The sequence below is a fragment of the Salvelinus namaycush genome, chromosome 6 (genome assembly GCF_016432855.1).
Source record: "Salvelinus namaycush isolate Seneca chromosome 6, SaNama_1.0, whole genome shotgun sequence".
NCBI classification, from domain to species: Eukaryota; Metazoa; Chordata; class Actinopteri; order Salmoniformes; family Salmonidae; genus Salvelinus; species Salvelinus namaycush.
In genome coordinates, this window is record NC_052312.1 from 22,925,855 (window position 1) to 22,951,798 (window position 25,944).

The 25,944-nt window shown below is 41.8% G+C and overlaps 1 protein-coding gene across 1 annotated transcript; it reads left to right on the plus strand.

Moving 5' to 3' along the window:
* Positions 1–439: 439 nt before the first annotated feature.
* Positions 440–19,324, plus strand: ap1s1 (adaptor related protein complex 1 subunit sigma 1). The gene is made up of 5 exons (XM_038995540.1): positions 440–608; positions 11,386–11,564; positions 14,923–15,031; positions 18,513–18,650; positions 19,178–19,324. Exons 1-5 carry the CDS (start codon positions 606–608, stop codon positions 19,223–19,225), a joined length of 477 nt encoding a protein of 158 aa, XP_038851468.1. The 5' UTR covers positions 440–605; the 3' UTR covers positions 19,226–19,324.
* Positions 19,325–25,944: the final 6,620 nt, after the last annotated feature.

A 25,944-nucleotide genomic window follows, 5' to 3' on the forward strand; every position in this document is an offset into this window, starting at 1 on the left:
AGTCTATGATTAAACTGGCATGCTAAATTGTGTAGAAATCTATAAAAATCTCTATCTTGCTGACTGAACTCACACTTTTTGGCCATCACCTCGTAAGAACTCAGTTTCCATGGAAACCACATCGACCGTCTTGTCATGGCAACAACATCCGAACATACTGTACTGGTGCAAGAGACACATGCCCCCCATCCTCCAAGAATCTTAGAGCACCACAAATCAGATTTCTAATTTAATATAATCAACTCCTAAACTCAAACGAAACAGCGTTGTGCTTACATATATGTTTAGTTTTAGTTATGAAATTGTTTGAAATAGACGTAGTAGATCTAACGAGTTCGCCTCGGTTGGCTTGGTTACGAAACTGACTTTACCGGTTGCCTCAAAATTCGCAATGCGCATGTTCACTGAGGATGGGAACAGCTGACGTCTGTCACCGGAATCGCTCCTACTAGCTAGCTAGTTGGTTGAATGGGTTGCTCTCTCGAGCCGTAGTATTCTGAAACAGACATGGAATGTTGACGTTTGCTGTGTTTAAAACGAAAAGGAAAATCAAGTAATTCATATACGAAGATCCAAGTTAATATTTGCGTTGTGAACCTGATAAAATGGTAAGTCATTTCGCCATAAAAAGAGCCGAATAGCTAAAACCAGCCGGCTAGCTCATTACCTTAGCTGCAAGCAAGGTGTATTGTTTCAGGAAGCAGAGTGAAGCAAGCTGGTTGGCCACCTGTGTTTGCTAGCAAGGTAAAGTGGCTAACGCTAACATAGCTACAGGTACAGTAGCCAACTTGTTTGCTAGTGGACAGGCCGCACATTAGAGTTTTGCCTAGTCTAAATTCTAACTTCGCTAGGAAGATGTATGGTGAACTCACTAGTTAGGTAAGGTTACCTTCGAAGATAACTTGTTAACTAAGCCTTTTGACATTTGCTTAGCTAGCCAGATGTCGTGATTAGCCAAATAGCTGGCTTGCTAGCTGGTTTGTTTGCTTACAACGAAATGTACACTTGAACTAGGTAGTTTGACATGTTCCTCAGGTTACTGTCATTGTTAGTGTGTGTACATAGTTGGTGTTAACAGCTGAAAAGTTGGCTGTTGACTGCCTACACGTTGCAGATACTCTGTGACCCTCAACACTGACCCTGCACTAACTACATTGATACAATGATCGATGTGTATTGATAAAATGGTGTTAAACTATTCAGACACCCCTTTTTATTTTGCTGATCTGGTTGTCAGTCAGTTAGTTAGGCTGCCTCTTGTATTGCTGCCTGTTTACTGCACCTTTACTGTGGACAAAATGATAAACTGTTGACTATTAGACAAATGTCACCTTTGTCAACTTGAAGGGTGTCCAATCAAAACGCATAGTTTGACCAATGGGTAAAATAATATTTTAAGTGTGTGGATAATCTTTTAAGAAAACCAATGGTCCAAACCTCATGTCTCTATCACAATCTGTTAAAAAGCTATTGATTGGAGTTTTTGCTGTCCTACAAGGGTCGGAATTAGGGTGACTAAATCAATGGAGGCCAGAGAAAAAAAAGTGTTCAAATATCTGGAAAATTGCATCGAGTCAGCTGGGCTGGATTCTGGCCAAGAATTAAGGCTACTGGTTACCCGACAGGCTAACTTTACCATTGAACTCATCTTTCTTCTCGAATCCGCAGAGTTAAGATGGATATCGATTTTGATAGGACATGCAGTTTTTTCATATTTTTGCATATGATTTTCATTTTAATATACGAAATTCCTCTTTTTCAAAATTTCTCACAAAAACAAGCGTATCTCTTGTGAAATGTCAACGAAGCACTGAGCGTATACCAAGCTTTTTATTTTCTTAGCCCATTACGTTTAATTCAGTTTGTCATGCGAATGTTTTTTTTAGTTTTTTTGACCCGCGGTAACAACTTGGAAGAATGTAAAATCCTCAGAAGTTGTTACAAGAAACCTGACCGCTATGTTAGGTTAGCTCGGTGCTAATTATCAGATATATTAAGTTACGAAATCCAACTTTTTGCATATAGTGTTAATGATATGTTAGAGAGAGACCCCACTGAACAATTCAGAACATGAATCCTCATATTTGTCTTGGTAAAATGTATTTTAGAACATAAGGATCTGAAATGTCATCACCAAATCACTTTTCACTCTGGACAATGTGTGGGACAACCTGCAACTTGGTAAATACTACCTACACTCTCTTCCTTCACCAGTACTCTCCAATATAGGGAATTGCTGTCCTCACCAGTGTCCTACTACAGAGCTCCATGTCTTCTCCTTCTCTCTGTCAGATTAACACTAGAGAGAAAGCACTGAGCGGGTTCGACTGTAAGTAAAGTGGAACTAGCGAAGCAGTTGACTGTGAATTGATTGGTGTCAGTAGAGTTTGTACGGTCTGTCCAGTTCTGTGTTTTTAACCTAAAATCATGTGTAGCTCATCTTTGCATCTATGTTTCGTGGTCACCAGATAACTAGCCGGAGTGACAATCTGTTTGTACTATCATGTCAACTCCTTGTTTGGCATGACAAGGAGTTGTCATGATTACACAAACAGACCCCCACTTGCTGTCATTCATATTTGATTACCGGTACTATACTAATATTTGTGGTTGGCTGGCCATTGCTTCTTGAAGAGGGATGGTTTGTACTAATATTTGTGTTTTAGATATACTGTATATATTCCTGTATACTGTGTTGGCTAAGTTGAATAGGGTTAGCCTGGTCTCAGATCTGTTTGTGCGGTGTGACAATGACCATAGTAGTTGGCAAGACAGCACAAACAGATCTTGGCCCAGGCTAGAATACGGTGGGTCCTTTGACCATAGGAGTTGGCAAGACTGCACAAACGGCTCTGGGCACAGGCTAGAATATGGTTGGTCCTTTGACTGCTTTATAACTAAGTAGGACTGCTGCTGCTAAATCACATCACATTGTGGGATCTGACACAGATGAGCTTAAGCATAATCTCCCAAAAGGAAGCTAGTCTATTCTTATGCACATCATGGCCTTCTTTACTTCACACTCCCTTGTCACATGTCCCCTTCTCCTCTCTTCTCTCAATTCCAATTCAAAGGGGCTTTATTGGCATAGGAAACACATGTTTACATTGCCGAATCAAGTGAAATAGATAATAAACAATACAAAATTTACAGTAAACATTACACTTACAGAAGTTCCAAAAGACATTTAAAATTGTAATTATGTATATATACAGTGTTGTAATGATGTGCAAATAAACATAAATATAGGTTGTATTTACAGTGGTCTTTGTTCTTCACTGGTTGCCCTTTTTTTGTGGCAACAGGTCACAAATATTGCTGCTGTGATTGCACACTATAGTATTTCACCCAATAGATATGTGACTTTATCAAAATTTGCTTTGTTTTCAAATTCTTTGTGGGTCTGTGTAATCTGAGGGAAATATGTGCCTCTAAAATGGTCATACATTTGACAGGGGGGTAGGAAGTGCAGCTCAGTTTCCACCTCATTTTGTGTTCAGTGTGCGCATAGGCTATCTCCTTTTGAGAGCCAGGTCTGCCTTCGGCGGCCTTTCTCAATAGCAAGGCTATGCTCACTGAGTCTGTACATAGTCAAAGATGTCCTTCATTTTGTACAGTCACAGTTAGGGTTGCATAGGGTCGGAAACTTTCCGGTAATTTTCCATGGGAAGTTAAGCCTGGATATTTTGGGAATTCTGCTTAAATTCATCAAAAAAGTTAGCTTATAACAGTGAACTTTTTTTTGTGGGATACACAAGGCATTTCTAGGTCTTGTGGCATATTTTGGTTAAACTATCCCCAATGGAATTGCAACCCTCTGCATGCACAGCGCATTCTTCCATCACACGTACAGCTGATTCTCAAGATCTTGCACACTAATGAGATGCTATTGAGCCCATGCTACTACACTGTCTGAGCTAAGGACTACATGCTTTCTGGTAAGTTTTGATTACAATACTGTGTGGGGTGAATATATTTTATATGACTTACATGATTTTTTGTTAACTAGTAAATGGTAGCCTACAGCAAAGTGTGTTTAAATAATTTCTAACTTGTTAACAATTTCTGCTAGTTAGTTTTTGCTACCATGTGGGGTTTAGCTTGCTTGAGCCTGCTAACTGTGGAGTGTTAATTCACCTGTTTCCATACGTTTCTTTTTAAAACATTTATCTTACAAAGGAGTTGTTTAATCTAACTGCTTAACTATTTATCTGTACATGGAATTGTATTTTTTTTACTCATTTTTTCCTACTCCTTTTCAGGAAAATTTCACAGGCACTAGCTGATGTGTGGAGACATTTCACTGCACCTAATGTAGAAGGAAAAGTGGTGTACATTTGCAAATACTGTGCTAAATCATATGTGAAGAGTGCAGCAAAGATGCAGAATCATCTGGCCAAGTGCATAAAGTTCCCTCAGAGCTCACAACAAGCAACATCTGACAAAAGTCCCTCTACTTCTATTCGAGGGGAAAATTAGGAATCGGACGCCTTATCGATAGCAACAGCTCATGGTCCTCCTGGAATCAGAAGTTTTTTTCACTCAGTGAAGGAATGTAGTCAGAGAAATGCAGATGAATGTCTTGCTTAAGCTGTGTATGCAACTGGTTCACCGCTGATGCTCACAGGCAATGTGTATTGGAAGAGAATTCTGGATGTTCTTTGCCCAGCATACACCCCTCCAATCAGACATGCTTTATCTACTAATTTGCTGGATGCAGAGTTCAACAGAGTTCAAGTGAAAGTCAAGCAAATCATAAAGAAAGCAGACTGTATTGCAATCATCTCTGATGGGTGGGCGAATGTTCGTGGGCAAGGAATAATTAAACCACATCATCTCCACCCCATAACCAGTATTCTACAAGAGCACAGACACAATGGGACAACAGACACACCGTCTCTTCATTGCAGATGAGCTGAAGGCAGTCGCTTCCACACCCTTTGGCTGTGCTGCTCATGCATTGAATCTGCTCTTCAAGGACATCATGGCATTGAAAACAATCAATACACTCTACAAGAGAGCCAAGGAAATGGTTAGGTAAGTGAAGGGTCATCAAGTTATAGCAGCAATCTGCCTCACCAAGCAAAGTGAGAAGAATAAGAGCACCACATTGAAGCTGCCCAGCAGCACCCGTTGGGGTGGTGTTGTCATGTTTGACAGTCTCCTGGAGGGGAAGGAGTCTCTCCAAGAAATGGCCATATCACAGTCTGCCGATATGGACATCCCCATCATGGGGATCCTCCTGGATGATTTATTTTGGCAGACTACTATGCAGCATGAAACTCCTGAAACCTAGAGCAGTAGTCATTGCACGGGTTGAGGGAGACAATGCCATCCTGTCTGATGTTCAGACTATGCTTGCAGATGTAAGAGAAGAAATCCGTACTGCTCTGCCCACTTCACTGCTCCAAGCAGAGGAAACTGCAGTTCTGAAATACATCAATAAGCGTGAAGACTTCTGCCTGAAGCCCATACACACCGCAGCGTACATGTTGAACCCCAAGTATGCTGGTAAGAGCATCCTGTCTGGTGCAGAGATCAAAATGGCCTATAGTGTCATCACTACCGTATATCGCCACCTTGGCCTGGAGGAAGGCAAGGTTCTTACCAGTCTGGCGAAGTACACTTCCAAGCAAGGGCTTTGGGATGGAGATGCAATATGGCAGTCGTGCCAACATATCTCATCAGCAACCTGGTGGAAGGGACTTTGTGGATCTGAGGTTCTTTCCCTTGTTGCCTCCATCATCCTCCAAATCCCACCAACATCAGCTGCCTCCGAGTGCAACTTGTCCTTGTTTGAGAACGCATTCACCAAAGCACGTAACAGGCTGACCAATACAAGGAAGGGTTGACAAATTTGTGGCATCCGGGCAAATTTGAGACTTTTTGAGCCTGACAACGAGCCATCCTCAAGAAGGTTGGAAAGTGACAGTGAAGATGAGGCTTCAGAGTCGGATGTTCAAGAGGTGGACATTGAGGAGGTCCAGGGAAAAGACAATGGAAGCCTGAGAGGAAGAAAGTCTAGAAACTAAAGCTTTGGTTATCATTGTACAGATGTATGTTGAAAACATTTTTGGGAGATGCAATGGATCATTGGGGATCATTCAATATTCCCTTGTGTTCCGTGAAATCATCCCATGTGAAGAGTCAACTCATTTAATTAAAGTTTAATTTGTAACTTAATTGTTTTTTTACATTTCTTTTGGAAGGATTTAATCATTTGCAGTTATGTCTCCATATGATATGGTAAATATATCCAATGCAAAACACATCTACATTTTAAATGCTATTAATATTCATTTGCATATTTTCCTGTTAATTCCACGGAAAGTTTCCACCTCTGAATATTCCCCAAAATGTGCAACCCTAGTCAGTGGTCAGGTATTCTGCCACTGTGTACTCTCTGTTTAGGGCCAAATAGCGTTCTAGTTTGGTCTTTTTTTTTTGTAAATTCTTTCCAATGTGTCAAGGAATTAGAATTTAGTTTTCTCATGATTTGGCTGGGTCTAATTGTGTTGCTGTCCTGGGGCTCTGTGGGATCTGTTTGTGTTTGTGAAGAGCTCCAGGACCAGCTTTCTTAGGGGGCTCTTCTCCAGGTTAATTTCTCTGTAGGTGAAGGCTTTGTTATGGAATGTTTGGGAATCACTTCCTTTTAGGTGGTTGTAAAATTTGATGTCTCTTTTCTGGATTTTGATAATTAGCGGGTATCAGCCTAATTCTGCTCTGCATGCATTATTTGGTGTTTTACATTGCACACTGATATTTTTGCATAATTCTGCATGCAGTCTCAATTTGTTGATTGTCCAATTTTGTAAATTCTTGGTTGGTGAGCGGACCTCAACCATAAAGGGCAAAGGGTTCTATAACTGATTCAAGTATTTTTACCCAGATCCTAATTGGTATGTTGAATTTTATGTTCCTTTTGATGGCATAGAAGGCCCTTCTTGCCTTGTCTCTCAGATCGTTCACAGCTTTGTGGAAGTTATCTGTGGCGCTGATGTTTATGCCAAGGTATGTATAGTTTTTTGTGTGCTCTAGGGCAATGATGTCAAGATGGAATTTGTATTTGTTGTCCTGGCAACTGCACCTTTTTTGAACAGTTATTTTTGTCTCACTGAGATTTACTGTCAGAGCCCAGGTCTGACGGAATCTGTGCAGAAGATCTTGGTTGGGGACAGAAGAACAAGATCATCAGTAGACATTTGACTTCAGATTCTAGTAGGGTGAGGCCATGTGCTGCAGACTGTTCTAGTGCCCTTGCCAATTTGTTGTTATATATGTTGAAGAGGGTGGGGCTTAAGCTGCATCACCGTCTCACCCCGGCCCTGTGGAAAGAAATGTGTGCGTTTTTTGACAATTTTAACCGCTCACTTGTTGTTTGTACATGGATTTTATGTTTTTTCCCCCAACACCACTTTCCATCAATTTGTATAGCAGGCTCTCATGCCAAATTGAGTAGAAAGCTTTTTTGAAATCAACAAAGCATGAGAATACTTTGCCTTTGTTTTGGTTTGTTTGTTTGTCAATTCGGGTGTGCAGGGAGACTGTGGTCTGTCGTATGGTAAATTGGTAAAAAGCCAATTTGACATTTGCTCAGTACATTGTTTTCGCTGAGGAAATGTAGAAGTCTGCTGTTAATGATAATGTAGAGGATTTTCCCAAGGTTGCTGTTGACGCATATCCCACGGTAGATATTGGGGTCAAATTGGTCTCCACTTTTGTGGATTGGGGTGTTCAGTCCCTGGTTCCAAATATTGGGGTATATGCCAGAGCTGAGGATGATGTTAAAGAGTTTAAGTTTAGCCAATTGGAATTTGTGGTCTGTGTATTTTATCATTTAATACACCATCAACCCCCAACAGGCCTTTTTGGGTTGGAGGGTTTGTATTTTGTCCTGTAGTTCCTTCAATGTAATTGGAGATTATAGTGGGTTCTGGTAGTCTTTAATAGTTGATTCTAGGTTTTGATCACATATGTGTTTTTGCTGTTCTTTGTTATAGAGCCAAAAGGATTGTAGAAGTGGTGTATCCATACATCTCCATTTTAGATAACTCTTCGTGTTTGTTTTAGAGTTTTCCAATTTTCCCAGAAGTGGCTAGATTCTGTGGATTCTTCAGAGCTGATTTCTCATGTGCTGTTCCTTCTTTTTCCGTAGTGTATTTCTGTGTTTAGTGATTCACCATAGTGAAGATGTAGGCTCAGGTATTCCAGGTCTCTGTTTTTGGTTGGATAGGTTTGTACATTTTTCTTATGTTTTTGCCTTCTTTATCAAACCATTTGTCATTGTTGTTCATTTTCTTAGGTTTTCTGCTTGACAGTTTTAGATTTGATAGGGAAGCTGAGAGATCAAATAATACTGTTTAGGTTTTCTGCTGCCTTCACTATTACAGTGAAACATTTTGTCCAGGAAATTGTCTAGAAGGGATTGAATGTGTTATTAATCATTTTTGGTAGATTTCCACACTACTTTCCTTCCATCTATAGCATTTCTTAATATTATTCAGTTCCTTTGGCTTTGATGCCTCATTATAACCACTTTCAATCCCTCCCTTGAGTGCTGTGGCCACCCTTTCCTGCTGGGCCCTCAGGTCATTTGTGCCTGTGAATTATGATGTGGCTGGGGGAACCTAGTCTGTCCTCTGACAACAGTGCTGATCTGTTTTGTGGGTTTGTTCCATCTGGATTGTGTGGACTAACTCTCTGAGCTCCACCATGTCTCTCTCCAGCTCTGTGAATGTATCCCTGTCAATTATGGAGGATCAGTGCAGTTGTGGGATCTGTGTGTATTCAGTCCTGGGGGGGTGACTATCCTCGTTTTGAAGAGGTGTGATCAGACTCACTGAGGATGGGGGAGTCGTCACAGAGGGAGAGCTTTTTCTGCTGTGGTCTCTCTTTGATCCTGTAAAAGTCCAGCTGGAACTGCTTGAGGATGCCCTGGACCATTAATGTCCCAAACTTGTACACATCGACAGAGGTTGTTTCAATTTCCTCAATGTCTAGTTTCCATCCTGGGCCGATACCCTCACTTGACATAGGGGTAGTGTGCTCATATAGCCCTGTGCCGTGCCAGGGGATGGTCTGTGTGGAATAGTAAGTTGCTTACGTTCCCCTCTTTGTAGCAGTCATCAAATAGTATCTCTGGATTGTCTTTGAGGAGCTTTTTGTTGTACTTATTCCATGCAGTGTTATTTTTTATATCCATGGGGTACTGTATTGTAATGACCTCTGCACAGGGATAAGCCATGGGGCTTCAAAGGCCTCTGCATTTGGGTAGGGGTTGCTGTGAAACTCTCCTGCCATTGTTAGGCTCAAGAGTTTCCACACCTCTCATTTCACACTTAAAATATAAATTGAAGTTGCAGCCAGGTCAGTTCTGTCCTAGCAGCTTGGTAGCCTTATTTATTAAGCTTTGTATAACAAAATTACCTAGAGATTGTCTTTTTAACTTTTTGGCTTCAGAAGTAGGTTAAGACTGAACATTACTCACTCGGTTTTGTGTTGGATTGCATTTTTTAGGTTGTGCTGTGCTTCTTCTGCAGGTTTTGGTTTGTTAGAAGTTTTTTTCTTGATAGTCCTTGGTAGTAATAGTCCATTCAGGTAATTTTGTCCAAAATCAATGTTTTAGGTATGGAATTTGGATTGAAGGATTTGATGTTGAGGTTAGTATCCTGTATAAACTGTCATTTATTTTCAAAAGCGCTTATCTACATTTATCCAACTCTAATTCTATATATTTTTTCAGATGAACTCAGGAGCCCATGACCCCACTACCCTCTCTCGCTCTCTGGAGTGTTTTTGAGAACACACACACTGAATGCAAGTAGAATGATAGTCCTTTCAAAAGGTGACTTTCACAGATGATTTTGCAAGGGGGGTGCTGATGTTAGTAGTCTAGGTTACATGAGTGTGTGTGCTACATTCGTGGCCAGGCAGTCTCTAGGAGATTGAGCTCCACCACACCACGTGGTGCCAGGGAGTTTAAAAGCAGAGATTGGAGATTGTGGTCCAGGGAGAGTCTGATAACCAGGACAAGTCCGGTGGGAGATGTAGTCTGTTACTGTACTTTTTCCACCTTGTCAATATTAACAAGGTTGACATGTCGATTTGGATTGAAGGATTTGATGTGAGGTTGAGGTTAGTATCCTGTATAAACTATCGTTTTTTTTCCAAAAGAGCTTATCTACATTTATCCAACTCTAATCTAATTCTAATTCAACTCTAGTTCACACAAACACACACTTGAAAATGTGCAACAAAGGCTACTGCGTGCTTCACACAAGTGTCTGGAATTGTAGTCACACACACATACTCTCTCTCCCACTCTCTCTCCCTCACACAATAACTGAATTACTTTGTTTTTTCAGAAGGAACTTCAATTGTGGCAAGTCGAATAAGATAAAGATGTAGAGTAGACATCTAGACACACGTTTAGTTTATAAATTCGACCATTTAAAAAAAATAAGCACACATAAAACTTAAAAAAGCCATACATGCACATGAATAAAAAAGTCTGGGACTTATTTTCGTTGTGGTCCTCTTGAGACAAGATGGCTAGACAAGATCGAACACAGTATGGCAGTGAAATAATAGAACAAAAACATAGAAGAAGAACATCTATCTCATCATTCGTTACATCATAGGGGTTATTCATATGGGCACAGAAGACATATTTTAACTTTATTTTTAAAGATGTCCAGAGAGGACGTTGTTTTTATAGGCAGAGGCAGCTCATTAGGCCCTACTAACTTGTGACATGATAGATTGTATAAAAAGTAAGGTCTGTCCGTCCACCCCTCTCTCTCTCCCACGGACTCTCTTTCTCTCGCTCATAATCTCTCTCTCTTTATGCAGATCTGTTGTTCATTTTTTTGTCTTTGTACATGGAACAATATCTCTGTCCCCATCATACTTAGAATACCCCTTTTCCTGTTTTGTGACCCAGTCCAGGTTGCTAACATATGAGACTTGCTGCGCCCGCGCGAAAGCTTAACCGCGTGTTGTGTGTCCAGAATTAGGTCTTACTGCTTATTCTCTGTTAGCCTGTGTCTGCCTAATATGTGTAGGCCTACATATCACTACCTCTCTGCCCTGTCTGCTGTCCCACCTCCTCCTCTCTAGATGCGTTTCATGTTGCTGTTCAGTCAACAGGGGAAGCTGTGTCTCCAGAAGTCCTCCCTCTTTATGCATATCTGTAATTTCAGTCTTTGTTTTACCCTCTATGTTCTGTCTGTTGTACACACTAGTTCATCCTGAAGTTATCTGGTACTAATGTCCCCTGGTTACCTTTCTGTATGCTATTGATCCTGTCTCTGATCCTGTCTTTCTCCCCTCCTGTTTCCTCCCCCTGTAAACTGACATTAACTCTCCCTGGTCTCCCTCCTCTAGATGCGTTTCATGTTGCTGTTCAGTCGGCAGGGGAAGCTGCGTCTCCAGAAGTGGTACACGGCCACGGCCGAGAGGGACAAGAAGAAGATGGTGAGGGAGCTCATGCAGGTGGTGCTGGCCCGCAAGCCCAAGATGTGCAGCTTCCTGGAGTGGAGGGACCTCAAGATCGTCTACAAGAGGTACTGGAATACACGCACACACCAGGGATTTTTCTGCCATTGAAATCCTTGGGCGGGCCGCCTAAGTGTTTTTTCCTGGTTGTGTGAGACAGCATGTAGCTGCTACACGCTCTGTTCACACAAACACACACTTGAAAATGTGCAACAAAGGCTACTGCGTGCTTCACATAAAGTGTCTGGAATTGTAGTCACACACACATACTCTCTCTCCCACTCTCTCTCACTCACACAATAACTGAATTACTTAGTTTTTTCAGAAGGAACTTCAATTGTGGCAAGTCGAATAAGATAAAGATGTAGAGTAGACATATAAACGGCAACGTTCACACATGACATTACCAATGTTAACAAGGTTTAGGCCTATACAAGATACACGTAAGTGACAATCTATTTCACGACGAGCCGTGCTATACAAGATGCACGTAAACCGCACAACTGTTTTAATTTAAAAGCCATACTGATGCCGGTACAAAGCTGTTAGAGGCTCTCTTGGTTTTAAGAGGTCCTGAGTCTGTTCCCTAATGGCAGTACTGACTCTTCAGTGGATGTGTAAGATCCAAACTGATTTATTTGCCCCTTATGTTTGCGCTTTTTGTAAATGTCTCGGAGAGCATTTTGCTTTCTCCATTCAATCTTACCACAGACCTGTCCAACTCTCACAAGGGTATTCAGACTTGCCCATGTGAGGGAACCAAACCAGGCAACTACACTAAATGTTAAGATCCCCCCCCCCCCTCTGACTAGGTATCCCCCTTTCCCTCTACTGGTAATAATTGTTCTTCAAAAGTGGTTCCAGGTGGGCATTAAAAGAGACAGACCTGTCACACACACACTTGATATTACTGTGTGTCCCGACCTGTCTCCTGGCATTATCACCCAGGCTGTCTTTGAGGGGTGTTTGGTATTGTTTCCCCAAAGCACAGATTTGACTTTTGACAGTTCCATTCCAACTGATGCTCAGTGACTCACCATTTGAACACTCATTCCACCTCCCACATCTCATACAGAAGCCATCCACACACTGCACTCGGTGTAGAAGTTGCCCATAGGATCCTACAGTAACCTACACCACAGTGATTCTGTACAAGCTTATCATATGCTGCACTTCCACCTAACACTTACCCCACACCTGTTTGTCGCCAGTGTTCTTATGTTAATTAGGCTTGGGCTGTATACCGGGGTATTTGGAAATAGCCACGGGATGGTTTTTAATACCGTTGAAACTATTTATTTGAAGTTTTAATGTGAATATTTTTTGGGTTCTTTTAAAGTAAATACTTGCAGTCAACTAAAGATTGAGATAAAGGAGATCGCGTTCTTCATTTCAGCTGTGCAATTTTCCATTATGACGCTTACTGGTAGTCCCTAGTCATGTTGTATTTGTTTACAAGCACACAACAAGAGAACCGAGACTTGTGAGTCACTCACTACTGTGCAGCATGTGCCAGGTGATCTAGTTACAGTATGGAATTCACAACGAAATGTTTGCCAGCTAGATATAATTTAACTGTCTAAAATCTGCTAAAGGCTCTGCTGTTGCGCATTTGGTTTGCTAACTTAGTAGCTAGTTAGCTACCTAGCTAAGTGATTACCTTCTTCCAAAGTCAAGCTTCGCTTTGTGACAGCAGAGAATCCCTTCCTGGATAAAGATCCTTGCTGTCTAACATTTTGTTTTGTGAGTAGCATTTTTTAAAGTTACTTTGTGATCTGGGATGTCCGTCCTGAAAATGGTTTAGGTCAGAGACTGTATAAAATGTTAGCATTCTCTATGGGTTTTTACATGTACTTGTTAGCATTGCTAACCTTCGTATTACAGAGGCGGTGCGGTTAGAAAATAGTGCCCCTGGTGTTCTGTGTCGGTATTACAGAATATCCCGATTATGGCACAAGGTCTGTATGACAATATGGATACCGCCCAAGCCTAGTGTTAATGTTTTGCTCTAGTGTAATTGTTTCCAACAGGAGTGTGACACTAAAGACTTTGGGTGTGCCGAATCAACAACCTCTGCATCAAGTTGCTTTGTGAGAAGGTTTTAAAGTTCACAGTTAGCCATTCTTATGTAAATGCAAGCTGAAAAATACCAGTGGCTTGGCCTTGGCCCCAAGTCAGAGCATGTTTGCAAAAAATGTGTCAGCAATTAACTATTTGTCCTGAATGCAAATTATGTTTTTGGGCAAATCCAAGCACAGGCAAAATCCTAGTGTTGGTTCAGTCTGCTTTCCACCAGACACCAGGTGTGCAAAGCACTTAGACTTACACAGAAAGACTCACAGCAGTGAGCGCTGCTAAAAGGTGATCTAACATGTATTGACTCAGGATTGTGAATACATATGTAAATTAGATATATATCTATTTTATGTTCCATGTATTTGTTAAAATGTCTAAACGTGTTTTCAATTTGTCATTACGGGGTATTGAGTGTAGATGGGTGAGGAAAAACAATTGAATCCATTTTGAATTCAGGCTGTAACACAAGAAAATGTGCATTAAGTCCAGGGCTATGAATACTTTCTGAAGGCAATGTAGATGGAAATAGGAAGAACTGAGTTGAATCTGATGGAAACTCAACAGTGCTCTCTGCGGTGTAGTGCAGTACCTGTTTCTGGCCAGGTGAGTGAGCCAAAGAGCTGACTTCGCTAATGCTCTAATACAGTGTTTCCCAACTCTGGTCCTCAAGTACCATCAACAGCATACATTTTTGTTGTAGCCCCAGACAAAAAACACCTGATTCAACTTGTCAAGGGCTTGATGATTAGTTGACAAGTAGAATCAGGTGTGCTTGTCCAGGGCCACAGTTGGGAAACAACACACACAACCTTACACATGGTATAGTGCATAGGTCTATAGACGCATGCCGTTTTGAACATCACAACCCTTGAGTTGTCAAGCACACTTTTGTGACTGTCATCATTAACAGCAGCATAACAAGCTTATCGTTCAGTAGTTATTAGTTGTCTAAGGGCGCGTTCAGCAGGACGCAACGGTTTGGAACGTTCAGATAGAAATATGCTTTGTAGAAGAAGCATGCGCCCTATTCGTGGCATTCTGTCTACGTTTGGCTACAGAACATGGCCCTGGGTTACTGACTGGCAGGAGCTCCATGGATTCCCCCCTTTAGTTCTGAGCTGAAGCTTAATGAAGAAGGTGTGTTGAACCGTAATAACCCAAAGACAGTGTGGGGGTTTTCTGGGTTCCTTCCTTCCATTCCGCCTCTGCATGCTGTTTGCACTAATAGTGTGTGTGTGTGTGTGTGTGTGTGTGTGTGTGTGTGTGTGTGTGTGTGTGTGTGTGTGTGTGTGTGTGTGTGTGTGTGTGTGTGTGTGTGTGTGTGTGTGTGCGCGCGCGCGCTCTCTATAGGTATGCCAGTTTGTATTTTTGCTGTGCGGTGGAGGAGCAGGACAACGAACTCATCACTCTAGAGGTCATCCACCGCTTCGTGGAGCTGCTGGATAAGTACTTCGGCAGCGTGAGTTTCTCTCTCTCTCTCTCTCTCTCTCTCATTCTCTCTCATTCTGACTTCTCCAGCCAACTCTTTCATTATCTCTTCTTTAGCCAACTGCATTCTCTCTCTCCAACTGCTTATTTCTCACCTCCACTCGTTTGCTTATCATATATTTTCCATTTCATCCTCCCTGCCTCTCTTCCATTTCATCCTCCCTGCCTCTCTTCTATTTTACTACCGGACAATCGAAGGATTTTCATGTAAGTCGATGACCCGCATCATATGCTGTTTATTCTCGCTCACTGTCCCTCTATTGAACTCTCCATACTCTTCTCTCCCTCCCCCAGTATTTTCCACTAGTGCTGTCTGCCGGCTATGTAGACAATTTTTAGACACATTTTCAGCCGGCTACTTTTTCCACTTAAATTGAACTAGGCTACTTTTCAATTCGTTAGTCAGAAAAAGACTGCCGAGCCCTCTCCCATTTAGAATGAACGACATGCATCTTCTAGCCATCTATTGATAGGACAGGCTCCTGTCAGTCACAGTGAGCAATGACAGGGAAACACTGCTGGTTTGACAGTCTGCTGTCTGTCCTGCATCTCGGTAATTGTGTGTGTGTGTGTTGTGTGCGTTGTGGTTGCAGTCAAATGTATTTACACGGAGGGAGAGCACATGAATTTGCACGTCCCATAATAATGTTGTAACGATGACTCAAAATCCACTTAGCCTATTTTCTTCTGGCACATACATTTTTTTCGCCTGCAGGGCCCGACATTAACCAATCAAGTTAATCACATGTATTTATAAAACCATTTTTACATCAGCAGATGCCTCAAAGTACTTATACAGAAACCCAGCCTAAAATCCCAAAGAGCAAGCAATGCAGATGTAGAAGCACGGTGGCTAGGGAAAACTCCCTAGAAAGGCAGGAACCAGGAAGAAACCTAGAGGAACCAGGCTCTGAAGGGTGGCCAGTCCTCTTCAGGCTGTGCCGGGTGGAGATTATAAGAGTACATGGCCATTAAGGACAGACCATTCTTCTTGATGTTCAAACGTTCATTTTAATGAACAAAAATATAAACGCAACATGTAAAGTGTTGATCTCATGTTTCATGAGCTGAAATAAAAGATCCCAGAAATGTTCCATATGCACAAAAAGCTTATTTCTCTAATTTTGTTCACAAAGTTGTTTATCCCTTTTTGTGAATATTTCTCTAGGTGTGGCATATCAGTAAGCTGATTAAACAGGATGATCATTACACAGGTGCACGTTGTGCTTGGGACAATAAAAGGCCATTCAAATGTGCAGTTCTGTCACACAACACAATGCCACAGATGTCTCAAGTTGAGGGTGCGTGCAGTTGACATGCTGTCTGCAGGAATGTCCACCAAAACTGTTGCCAGATAATTGAATGTTCATTTCTCTACCGTAAGCCACCTCCAACATTGTTTTAGAGCCATCCAACCGGCCTCACAACCGCAGACCACGTGTAACCACACCAGCCCAGGACCTCCTGGGCTCCCCAGTGGGGGGGCCCTATGCCCTCCCAGGCGCACCCATGGTTGGGCCCCTGCCCAATCATGTGGAATCCATAGATTAGGGCCTAATGAATTTATTTCAATTGACTGATTTCCTTATATGAACTGTAACTCAGTCAAATCGTTGAAATTGTTGCATTTTATATTTTTGTTCAGTAGGGATGACCAGCAGGGTCAAATAATAATCACAGTGGTTATAGATGGTGCAACAGGTCAGCACCTCAGGAGTAAATATCAGTTGGCTTTTCATAGCCGAGTGTTCATAGGTCGAGACAGCAGGTGCAGTAGAGAGGGGGAGAGAGAGGGTCGAAACAGCAGGTCCGGGATAAGGTAGCACGTCCTGTGAACAGATCAGGGTTCCATAGCAGCAGGGAGAACAGCAGCACGACCAGGTGGACTGGGGACAGCCAGGAGACAACAGGTCAGGTAGTCCTGAGGCATGGTCCTAGGGCTCAGGTCCTCCGAGAGGGTGAGAGAGATGGGAGAATTAGAGGGAGCATACTTAAGATCACACAGTACACCAGATAAGACAGGAGTATTACACCAGATAAGACAGGAGAATTACACCAGACACTTGTGTGTAAAAGGTAGTAGTTGTGGAATTGTTAGGTTAGATTACTTGTTGGTTATTACTGCATTGTCGGAACTAGAAGCACAAGCATTTCGCTACACTCGCATTAACATCTGCTAACCATGTGTATGTGACAAATAACATTTTATTTTATTTGATTTGAAGATAAGACAGACTGGCCCTAGAGCCCCACACATAGACTATTAGAGCGTAGATACTGGAGACTGATGTCGGGGACACTGTGGCCCCGTTCGACGATACCCCCGGACTGGATATAACCCCACCCACTTTGCCAAAGCACAGCCCCCACACCACCAGAGGGATATGAACAGACTACCAACTTACTACCCTGAGACAAGGCGGTGTATATCCCACTAAGATCTCCCCCACCGCATGAGCCAGAGGGGGTGCAAAACCGCACTGGAAGATCAAGTCAGTGACTCGACCCACTCAAGTCAAGTATAACTATCCAGCTCCACTCCACATTTCATTCTAAATGCCTACTGCTTGTAAAATATTTTTGCAGGGATAAAAAAAATCTTTGCAGGACAAGGATTGTCCTGAATGTCTGAATTTCTTCACCTTGCTTTTCTGGTTGGCTGGCAATTTTCACCATCCAATTATTTCAGATCTACAGGAGTGCAAGTTTCACCAATGCACAGACCTTGGCGATACGTTGGCACATGAGAATTATTAGAATATGGAAAATATTAGTCAATTATTGGATTTTATCATGCTGGCTTTCGCAAGACTACCTAAAACAACAATACCTGTATTGCAGATAGCTGAGAAAATGCCTCTTAAAAGGAAGCTTAAAGTCTGTGAATGTCAGCTCTTACAGGGTTCTTTAAAGTGCAGTCAAAATGTTGTTCTCCTATGTTTTACATCATATTGTACAACAGCTGATGAAACTAACACTGTAAAAGTGTGAATAAAATGACATCAGTGTTATTACCTGAGTGGTGCTGGTTGAAAATATAATCTATCGTTAGAATGTATCAGAGGTCGACAAAATAGGGCTTGTTCAGCAAAAATGTCTTAACCCGGGAGAACCCCCCCCCCCCCCCCCCCCCCCCCGGCCCAGGGGAACTTGGCTGGCTCCTTTTTCTATTTGGCTGGCTCCTCCATGTACTTGTGGAAAACACTGCTCTCCTCTCGCTCAAGCTTCTCTCCTTGTACATCCTCAACTATAAATGTGCTTATACTCTTCTATCGTGTAATTGGTGTAGGTATCCTGTATATACTGTACATAGACTTTGTCAATTCCTCTGTCTATTTTGTCTATTGCTGTTGGCACCATTTCACCAAGTCAAATTCCTGATATATGTAAATGTATTTGGCGAATAAAGGTGATTCTGATTGCTCCCTGTGTGTGTGTGGGTGCCCTGGCAGGTATGTGAGCTGGATATCATCTTTAACTTTGAGAAGGCCTACTTTATACTGGATGAGTTTCTGATGGGGGGGGAGATCCAAGACACGTCCAAGAAGAGTGTACTCAAGGCCATCGAACAGGCCGACCTACTACAGGAGGTAGGATTCCGATTGAAAAAACGTTAATGTCCTCTGTGAGGCAATTCATCTAGCAGCAAACACAATACATACAGACAAAATCACATTTAAAAATGGATGGCAAAGGATATATACTGGATAAGTTAAAAAAAAATATATATATATATATATGTCAAAATTAGGCTACATGTACATGATAGGAGTGATCTCTCTCATTAAAAAGGAAAAACTCCAGCACACCGGTGTTCTTGATACTTTCAATAATTTGATGGATCTATTTACTACCAATGTTTCGGTCTGGCGACCTCCATCGGGTATCTCTACCTCACTATGGGCCCTATTCAGGCTTGAGATAAATGTATTTAACACGGACTTAAGTAAAACCATTTTTTTTAAACTTAAGTCCATATTTTATTGACTTAAGTCTATGTTGAGTCTGTTATATAAAAGTCTGAATCGGGCCTTATGACTACCTAACCTCACTATTAATGTAGTTTCATTTGTCACCATGTATTCTGAGCCATCTGATCCCCGTCTCCCCCTTACAGGAGGACGAGTCTCCGAGAAGTGTTCTAGAGGAGATGGGCCTGGCGTAGTGACAGCAGGGTACTCTGATCGCAGCACTTTTTAATCAGGCAACAGACAGGCGAAGAGACCGAGGACTTTGGGTTCCATGTGCAACAGGGTGGAGGAAATGGGGTTTGATGTGGAGGGGGTTTGGGGGAGGGGTTAAGGGCTGGGGTGGAAGCTGTTATCTAAGGTGTGCCTCAAGTGGCACCCTATTCCCTACATAGTACTCTAGGGCTCTGGCCAAAAGAAGTGCACCTTTTTTAAGTAAAAATACATTTAAAAAGTCAATTGAAATTCACACGTTGACGTTCGGGTAGTGAATTCCAGACATTGCTGACATTGTTGTATATTATTATCATGATGATGATCCACGCCCTATTTATATTAGTTTTGTGAAAATGGTGCCACTTTTGGCCAAAAGATTTAGCTACTACTACTGTTGTATGACCCAGACTTGGGTTCAAATACTATCTGAAATTGTTCAAGTACTTCTAGTGTTTTGCTTTAGCCTGCACGGAGGCCATTCTATTGGTTCCGTTCTGCCAGGGCGCTCAATCAAGCTCAGTTTGAAGTATTTGAAATAGTATTTGATCCCCGGTCTGATTTGACCTTGTAACTCTCCATCGAGAGGCAGGTCAGAATGCGTCTTTCTTTTTTTTTAGCAGGTGATGAAATCAAAACATTTTCCCCAACAGATTACGTTTTATCAGATTAGAGTATGTCCCAAATTGCACCCTATTCCCTATATAGTGCACTACTTTTGACCAGGGCCCATAGTGTGTTAACTTTCACTAGAGCCTTATGTAGGGAATAGGGTGCAATTTGAAGGGGACAAGGATTTGCTTTTAAATTAATGGTTGTCCAATATTTTGTATATGTACCACGCTTTATGAGAATAATATAATACGTTTGCTGTTTTTAAGGGACCACATTGATTGTCTGCATTGGTGAGTTCTGTTGAACCCATAGTAGGATATGTTGTAAGGGTACAAACAATCAATCTGAAGAATGATTCTTCCCAAATTCCGGTTCCATCCAGAATTCCATAGAATTTAAAATTCTATTTCTGCGTTCTATTCCGCAACTGTTTTTCTCTCTCGATTTCCTCCATCTCTCAACCCCCACGCTCTCTCTCGCGTATCGAGCAAGTAACCTATGGGGAAGTTTGATGTGATCTTTTAGCCTGTGTGTGGCTGTCCTAGCATGAATGTGTTTATGTGGAAAGGGCTCAATGTCATAGTATGCAATGTAGTGATGATTCAAATGAGACTAACCCAGGGCACAAAAATATAGGCAGAGAGGGAGAGTGTTGTTTTTGAGCAGCAACGTACAACAAAAGGCAAACGACTTTGACATACACGTGACTTTTTAGAGAAATCATGGACCTAGCTACCATTCCTATAACATCGCACACATTAAATGTAGTACATTTTACACCGATAAAATACCCACTTTCCAAAGAGTAATAATGTTTGTGTCTGCAACAAGAGGGAATAGACCAATAGGAATAAAGTGCAACTAGAAGAGAGTTTGGCTTCAGACTGTAGACATGCATTCTTATTACCTGACTTTAGCTTTTTGATTTAAATAAGATGCGTTCCAACATTTATACTAGTGTACTACTTGCTAGTGTGCATTCCCAATAGATTGCTTCACTCCAATTAGTATCAATACATAGGCTACATTCCAATATCCACACTATCATACCACTTAGCTGGTGTCCCAAATGGCACCCTATTTAGTGCAGTTCTTTTGACCAGAGGCCCTAAATATGGAACAGGGTGCCATTTGGGATGAAGCCTTTGGATGCATGCCCAATATATTGCTCCATTCAAAGTGGTATACTAGTATGGTCAATGGGACAGCACTATTGCTTCATTATTAGTAGTGCGCTAGTGTGGATTATTGGAGCGGCGCCGAATAAGAAATTAGGAGATATTTTGATTCACGTTTTTTCAGGGACTCCAAAAGGTGTGTGTGTGTAGGGTTTTATTCATTTGGGATCCAGCATGAGGGGTGGGTGGCATGTGATAAATGACTATTGAACTACGGTCCAGTCATGGCACCCTATTCCTTTTATAGTGTGCAATCTTGGCTTTGACCAGGGTTCTGGTCAAAAGTAGTGCACCATAAAGAGAGAAGGGTACCATTTGGGACGCAGACATATTATCAAAGGGAATCGTGTGAATGTAATTTTATAATGAAAATAAAATGCCATTAGAAAGGACTTGTGTACTTGTGCCTTCTGGTTTGCTTATTGTCGTTTTTACCTTGGTTGAATGCACTTGGTCTGGATAAGAGCGTCTAGCTCTTGAAAATGTAAATGTAGCAAGTTATTGTTTAAAAAGGTATGTTTGTTGTGTTAACTATGAATGCCCATGCATGTTTCAACCTGTGGATTTCCATAGTAGGAAATGTCAGTCTATAGACAATAGTTTGGACACACCAACTCATTCCAGGGTTTTTCTTTATTTTTGCGATTTTCTACATTGTAGAATAATAGTGAAGACATCAAAACTATGAAATAACACATATGGACTCTTGTATTAACCAAAAAAGTGTTAAACAAATCAAAATATAATTTATATTTGAGATTCTTCAAAGTCTATATTAGAGGCTGGTAACTCTAATGAACTTATGCTCTGCAGCAGAGTCTTCCTTTCCTGTGGCGGTCCTCATGAGAGCCAGTTTCATCATAGCGCTTGATGGATTTTGCGACTGCACTTGAAGAAACTTTCAAAGTTATTGACATTTTCCAGATTGACTAACCTTCATGTCTTAAGTAATGATGGACTCTGGGCTCTCTCTGGGTTCGCGCCCAGGCTCTGTCGCAGCACAATTGGCCTAGCGTCGTCCGGGTTAGGGAGGGTTTGGCCGGTAGGGATATCCTTGTCTCATCGCGCTCCAGCGACTCCTGTGGCGGGCCGGGCGCAGTGCGCGCTAACCGAGGGGGCCAGGTGCACGGTGTTTCCTCCGACACATTGGTGCGGCTGGCTTCCGGGTTGGAGGCGCGCTGTGTTAAGAAGCAGTGCGGCTTGGTTGGGTTGTGCTTCGGAGGACGCATGGCTTTCAACCTTCGTCTCTCCCGAGCCCGTACGGGAGTTGTAGCGATGAGACAAGATAGTAATTACTAGCGATTGGATACCACGAAAATTGGGGAGAAAAGGGGGTAAAAAAAAAAGAGAAAAAAAGTAATGATGGACTGTCATTTCTCTTTGCTTATTTGAGCTGTTCTAATATGGACTTTTACCAAATAGGGCTATCTTCTGTATACCACCCCTACAACACAACTGATTGGCTCAAATGCATTAAGAAGGAAAGAAATTCCACAAATTAACCTTTTACAAGGCACACTTGTTAATTGAAATGCATTCCAGGTGACGACCTCATGAAGCTGGTTGAGAGAATGCCAAGTGTGTGCAAAGCTGTCAAGGCAAAGGATGGCTACTTTGAAGAATCTCAAAAATAAAATATATTTTGATTAGATGAACACTATTTTTGGTTACTACATGATTCCATATGTGTTATTTCATAGTTGATGCCTTCACTATTATTCTACAATGTAGAAAATAGTAAAAAATTAAGAAAAGCACTGGAATGAGTGGATGTGTCAACTTTTGACTGTTAGTGTGTGTGTGTGATATACACACTACTGTTCAAAAGTATGGGGTCACTTAGAAATGTCCTTGTTTTTGAAAGAAAAGCAGGTTTTTTTTTGCCCATTTTTAAAATAACAACATTGATCAGAAATAGTGTAGACATTGTTAATGTTGTAAATGACTATTGTAGCTGGAAACGGCAGATTTCTTTATGGAATATCGACATAGGCGTACAGAGGACCAGTATCAGCAACCAAATGAATGCTATTCCATGTGAGAAATTGCCAAGAAACTAAAGAGCTCGTACAACGCTGTGTACTACTTCCTTCACAGAACAGCGCAAACTGGCTCTAACTGGCTGAATGGAAGCAGCAATGTTCCAACATCTAGTGGAAAGCCTTCCCAGAAGATTGGAGTATGTTATAGCAGCAAAGGGGGGACAACTCCATAGTAATGCCCACAAATTTGGAATGAGATGTTCGACGAGCGGATGTCCACATACTTTTGGTCATGTAGTGTAATGCACAGCTACCAGTTGATGTAGCTACTGTTTTTAATTCCGAGAGAATCCAAAGCCTCAGTGTAGGAAGCTGTTTGTCAGAGAGAAGGTTGTGTGTTGTCTTTTGTTTACGAACATTTGTTGCATTAAAGAGGCAGTCTGTGATTGGCATATCCATTTTTTTGACTTTTAAGTGAATGATATACACTCCCCTCCATATGTATTTGGACAGTGAAGCTAACATTTTGAAATGGTCTTTTACTCCAGCATTTTGGATTTGAGATCAAATGTTTCATATGAGGTGACAGTACAGAATGTCCAATTTTATATGAGGGTATTTTCATACCTATCTTTTTTACTGTTTAGAAATGAAAACACTGTGTGTCAAGTATTTTGACAAATTCACTTAGTGTATTAAAGTAGTCAAAAGTTTAGCATTTGGTTCCATATTCTTAGCACGCACTGAGTACATCAAGCTTGGCTTGTGACTACAAACACGTTGCGTGTATTTTTTTAGCGGGGGTATGACCTTTGTGCCTCTAACTTTCTCACTCATTATTCACGATTCATTTATGATTATCCACAATATGGTAGAATCCACATTTATGTAGAAGTGGTGAGTGTACTCAATACCCATTGACAGTATAAGAACATCACTTTATAAATGCCTCTTGAGCTTAGTTCAACTGTCATACCCCATCAGAACCCAAAATAATATTCTTACGCAATTGTTTGTAAACAATATCATTCTAACCAAACACTGTATAGCCTCAAAACATGGTTTAAAACTATAATTTGATTTACCAAAACAGTGGCAGGTGACTGCCTGGTTGTTGTTTGAACTGCAGATTGCCCCTTTAACTGTGTCTTACCAGCACCTTATAATTTGTTGACGTTTGTTGTGTTCAAAAGTGGATGCATGTTTTAGTGGGAAATGTCGGTCTATAGGTGTAAATACAAACCTGTTGATGTAGCTACTGTTTGAAATTCAGAGAGAATCCTAAAGCCAAGGCTGTTTGTGTAAGATAGGGGAGGGAGGAGCGAGGGAAAGGGAAAAAAAGAGAAGAGAAGCAAGATGGAGCATTTAAGTGTATGAGTCACCGTTCCTTTGTGACAGTGTTGCAGTGATGCGTGGCCTTGCCATACAGCGCAGAGAGAGAGAGAAACGAGGGAGCGATGGAGGGATGAGATAAAGGAGAGCTCTGTAAATAAGTGCAGACAAAAATGGTCGTGACAAGGTGGAGAGAAGGATTATTCAGGCAATGAATAATCTACTACAAACTATTCAATATTTTCAGATGTGCACAAAGTAGGTGAGATGAACTGGGCATTCAGGGCGGGCGCCATGTTGGCTGGCCCAGAGCTCCCATTGGGATACAGCAGTAGCAGCGGCCACCGCCAAGCTATCGGATGGAGATATGGGGCGCGTTCAGCAAGACACAACATTCTGGAACTTTCAGATACAAATATGTATTGTTCAACAAACATGCCTCTCTGACATGTAAAACAAGGAATCATGACGGCTCTATTCATGGCATTTCTATCTGCAACGTTTGTCAACTTGAACATGGCCATGGTTTATGCCAACAGTATCCTCTGCTGGACCCTCCTCCCCTCACATGGCCTATCCGGCTCCCTCACAACATCCCCTGTAGATATCAACTTTGGTCTTTCAAGCATACTTAAATGAACACACTTCCCCTGCATACTAGATGCATACGTCCTACAACACTAGATATACCTTAAAGGCTTTATGCTATTCCCTTGCCTGTCCCCTCCTACCCTCCGTTGCCCTCTTCCCATCACATGGTCCTACTTGTCTCCCCTACTGCCAGAGACCTCTATCTAACCCTCTGCATCACAAACAGACGGTTGTTCTTGCTGTTATGAAAGAACAACCGTCCTGCCCTCACTTTCTCTTTCTCCTCTTCTGTCCCTCCCTCCTTTCATCCTTGCCTTATAAATTGCAGTGATTGGCCCATACCTTCTCTGAGAACGCTACTATATTTGGTGACGGTATTGGGCCCTAGTGTGTGTGTGTGTGTGTGTGGGCGGGCGGGCATGGGCGTGTGCTTGTATGTGCATCTGTTTACCGTTGTTTGTCATTTCACTCTTTCCTGTGATATAGTTTTTTTGTAGTCACGCATCAGCCACGATCAATAATGTTTGATACTGTGGAATAAAGTGCACTTAGAATGTTAGAATGCTGCTCCATTATGTTTTCCATCTGCATATATCCCAAATGGCATCCTATTCCCTATATACTGCACTACTTTTACCTATGGAGCCCTGGTCAAAAGTAGTGCACTATATAGGGAATCGGGTGCCATTTGGGATGCACTGCATCAATACTTTATCAGTACTCAGATGGAAAATTACTGGGAACATATTACAAATAATGATACAGGTCGTAGGTGTACACCGTGTGTGTGTGTGTGTGTGTGTGAGAGTGTGTGTGAGAGTGAGAGAGAGAGACTGAAAGAGAAAGAAATAGGGAGAGGGGTCTGTTTTTGATTATGTGGGAGTGTATTCCATTTCCTGATATGGCGTGTGTGTGTGTGTGTGTGTGTGTGTGGTAATAGCTGGTTGTCTGTGTGCATAGGCTACAAACATGATGTGAGTTGATTTGACAGAGGTGATGCAGTAA

Coding starts and splice junctions, on each gene's coding strand:
- ap1s1 (XM_038995540.1), top strand. Junction 11,565..14,922: donor CTCAAGATCGTCTACAAGAG/GTACTGGAATAC, acceptor CGCTCTCTATAG/GTATGCCAGTTTGTATTTTT. Junction 15,032..18,512: donor TGGATAAGTACTTCGGCAGC/GTGAGTTTCTCT, acceptor GTGCCCTGGCAG/GTATGTGAGCTGGATATCAT.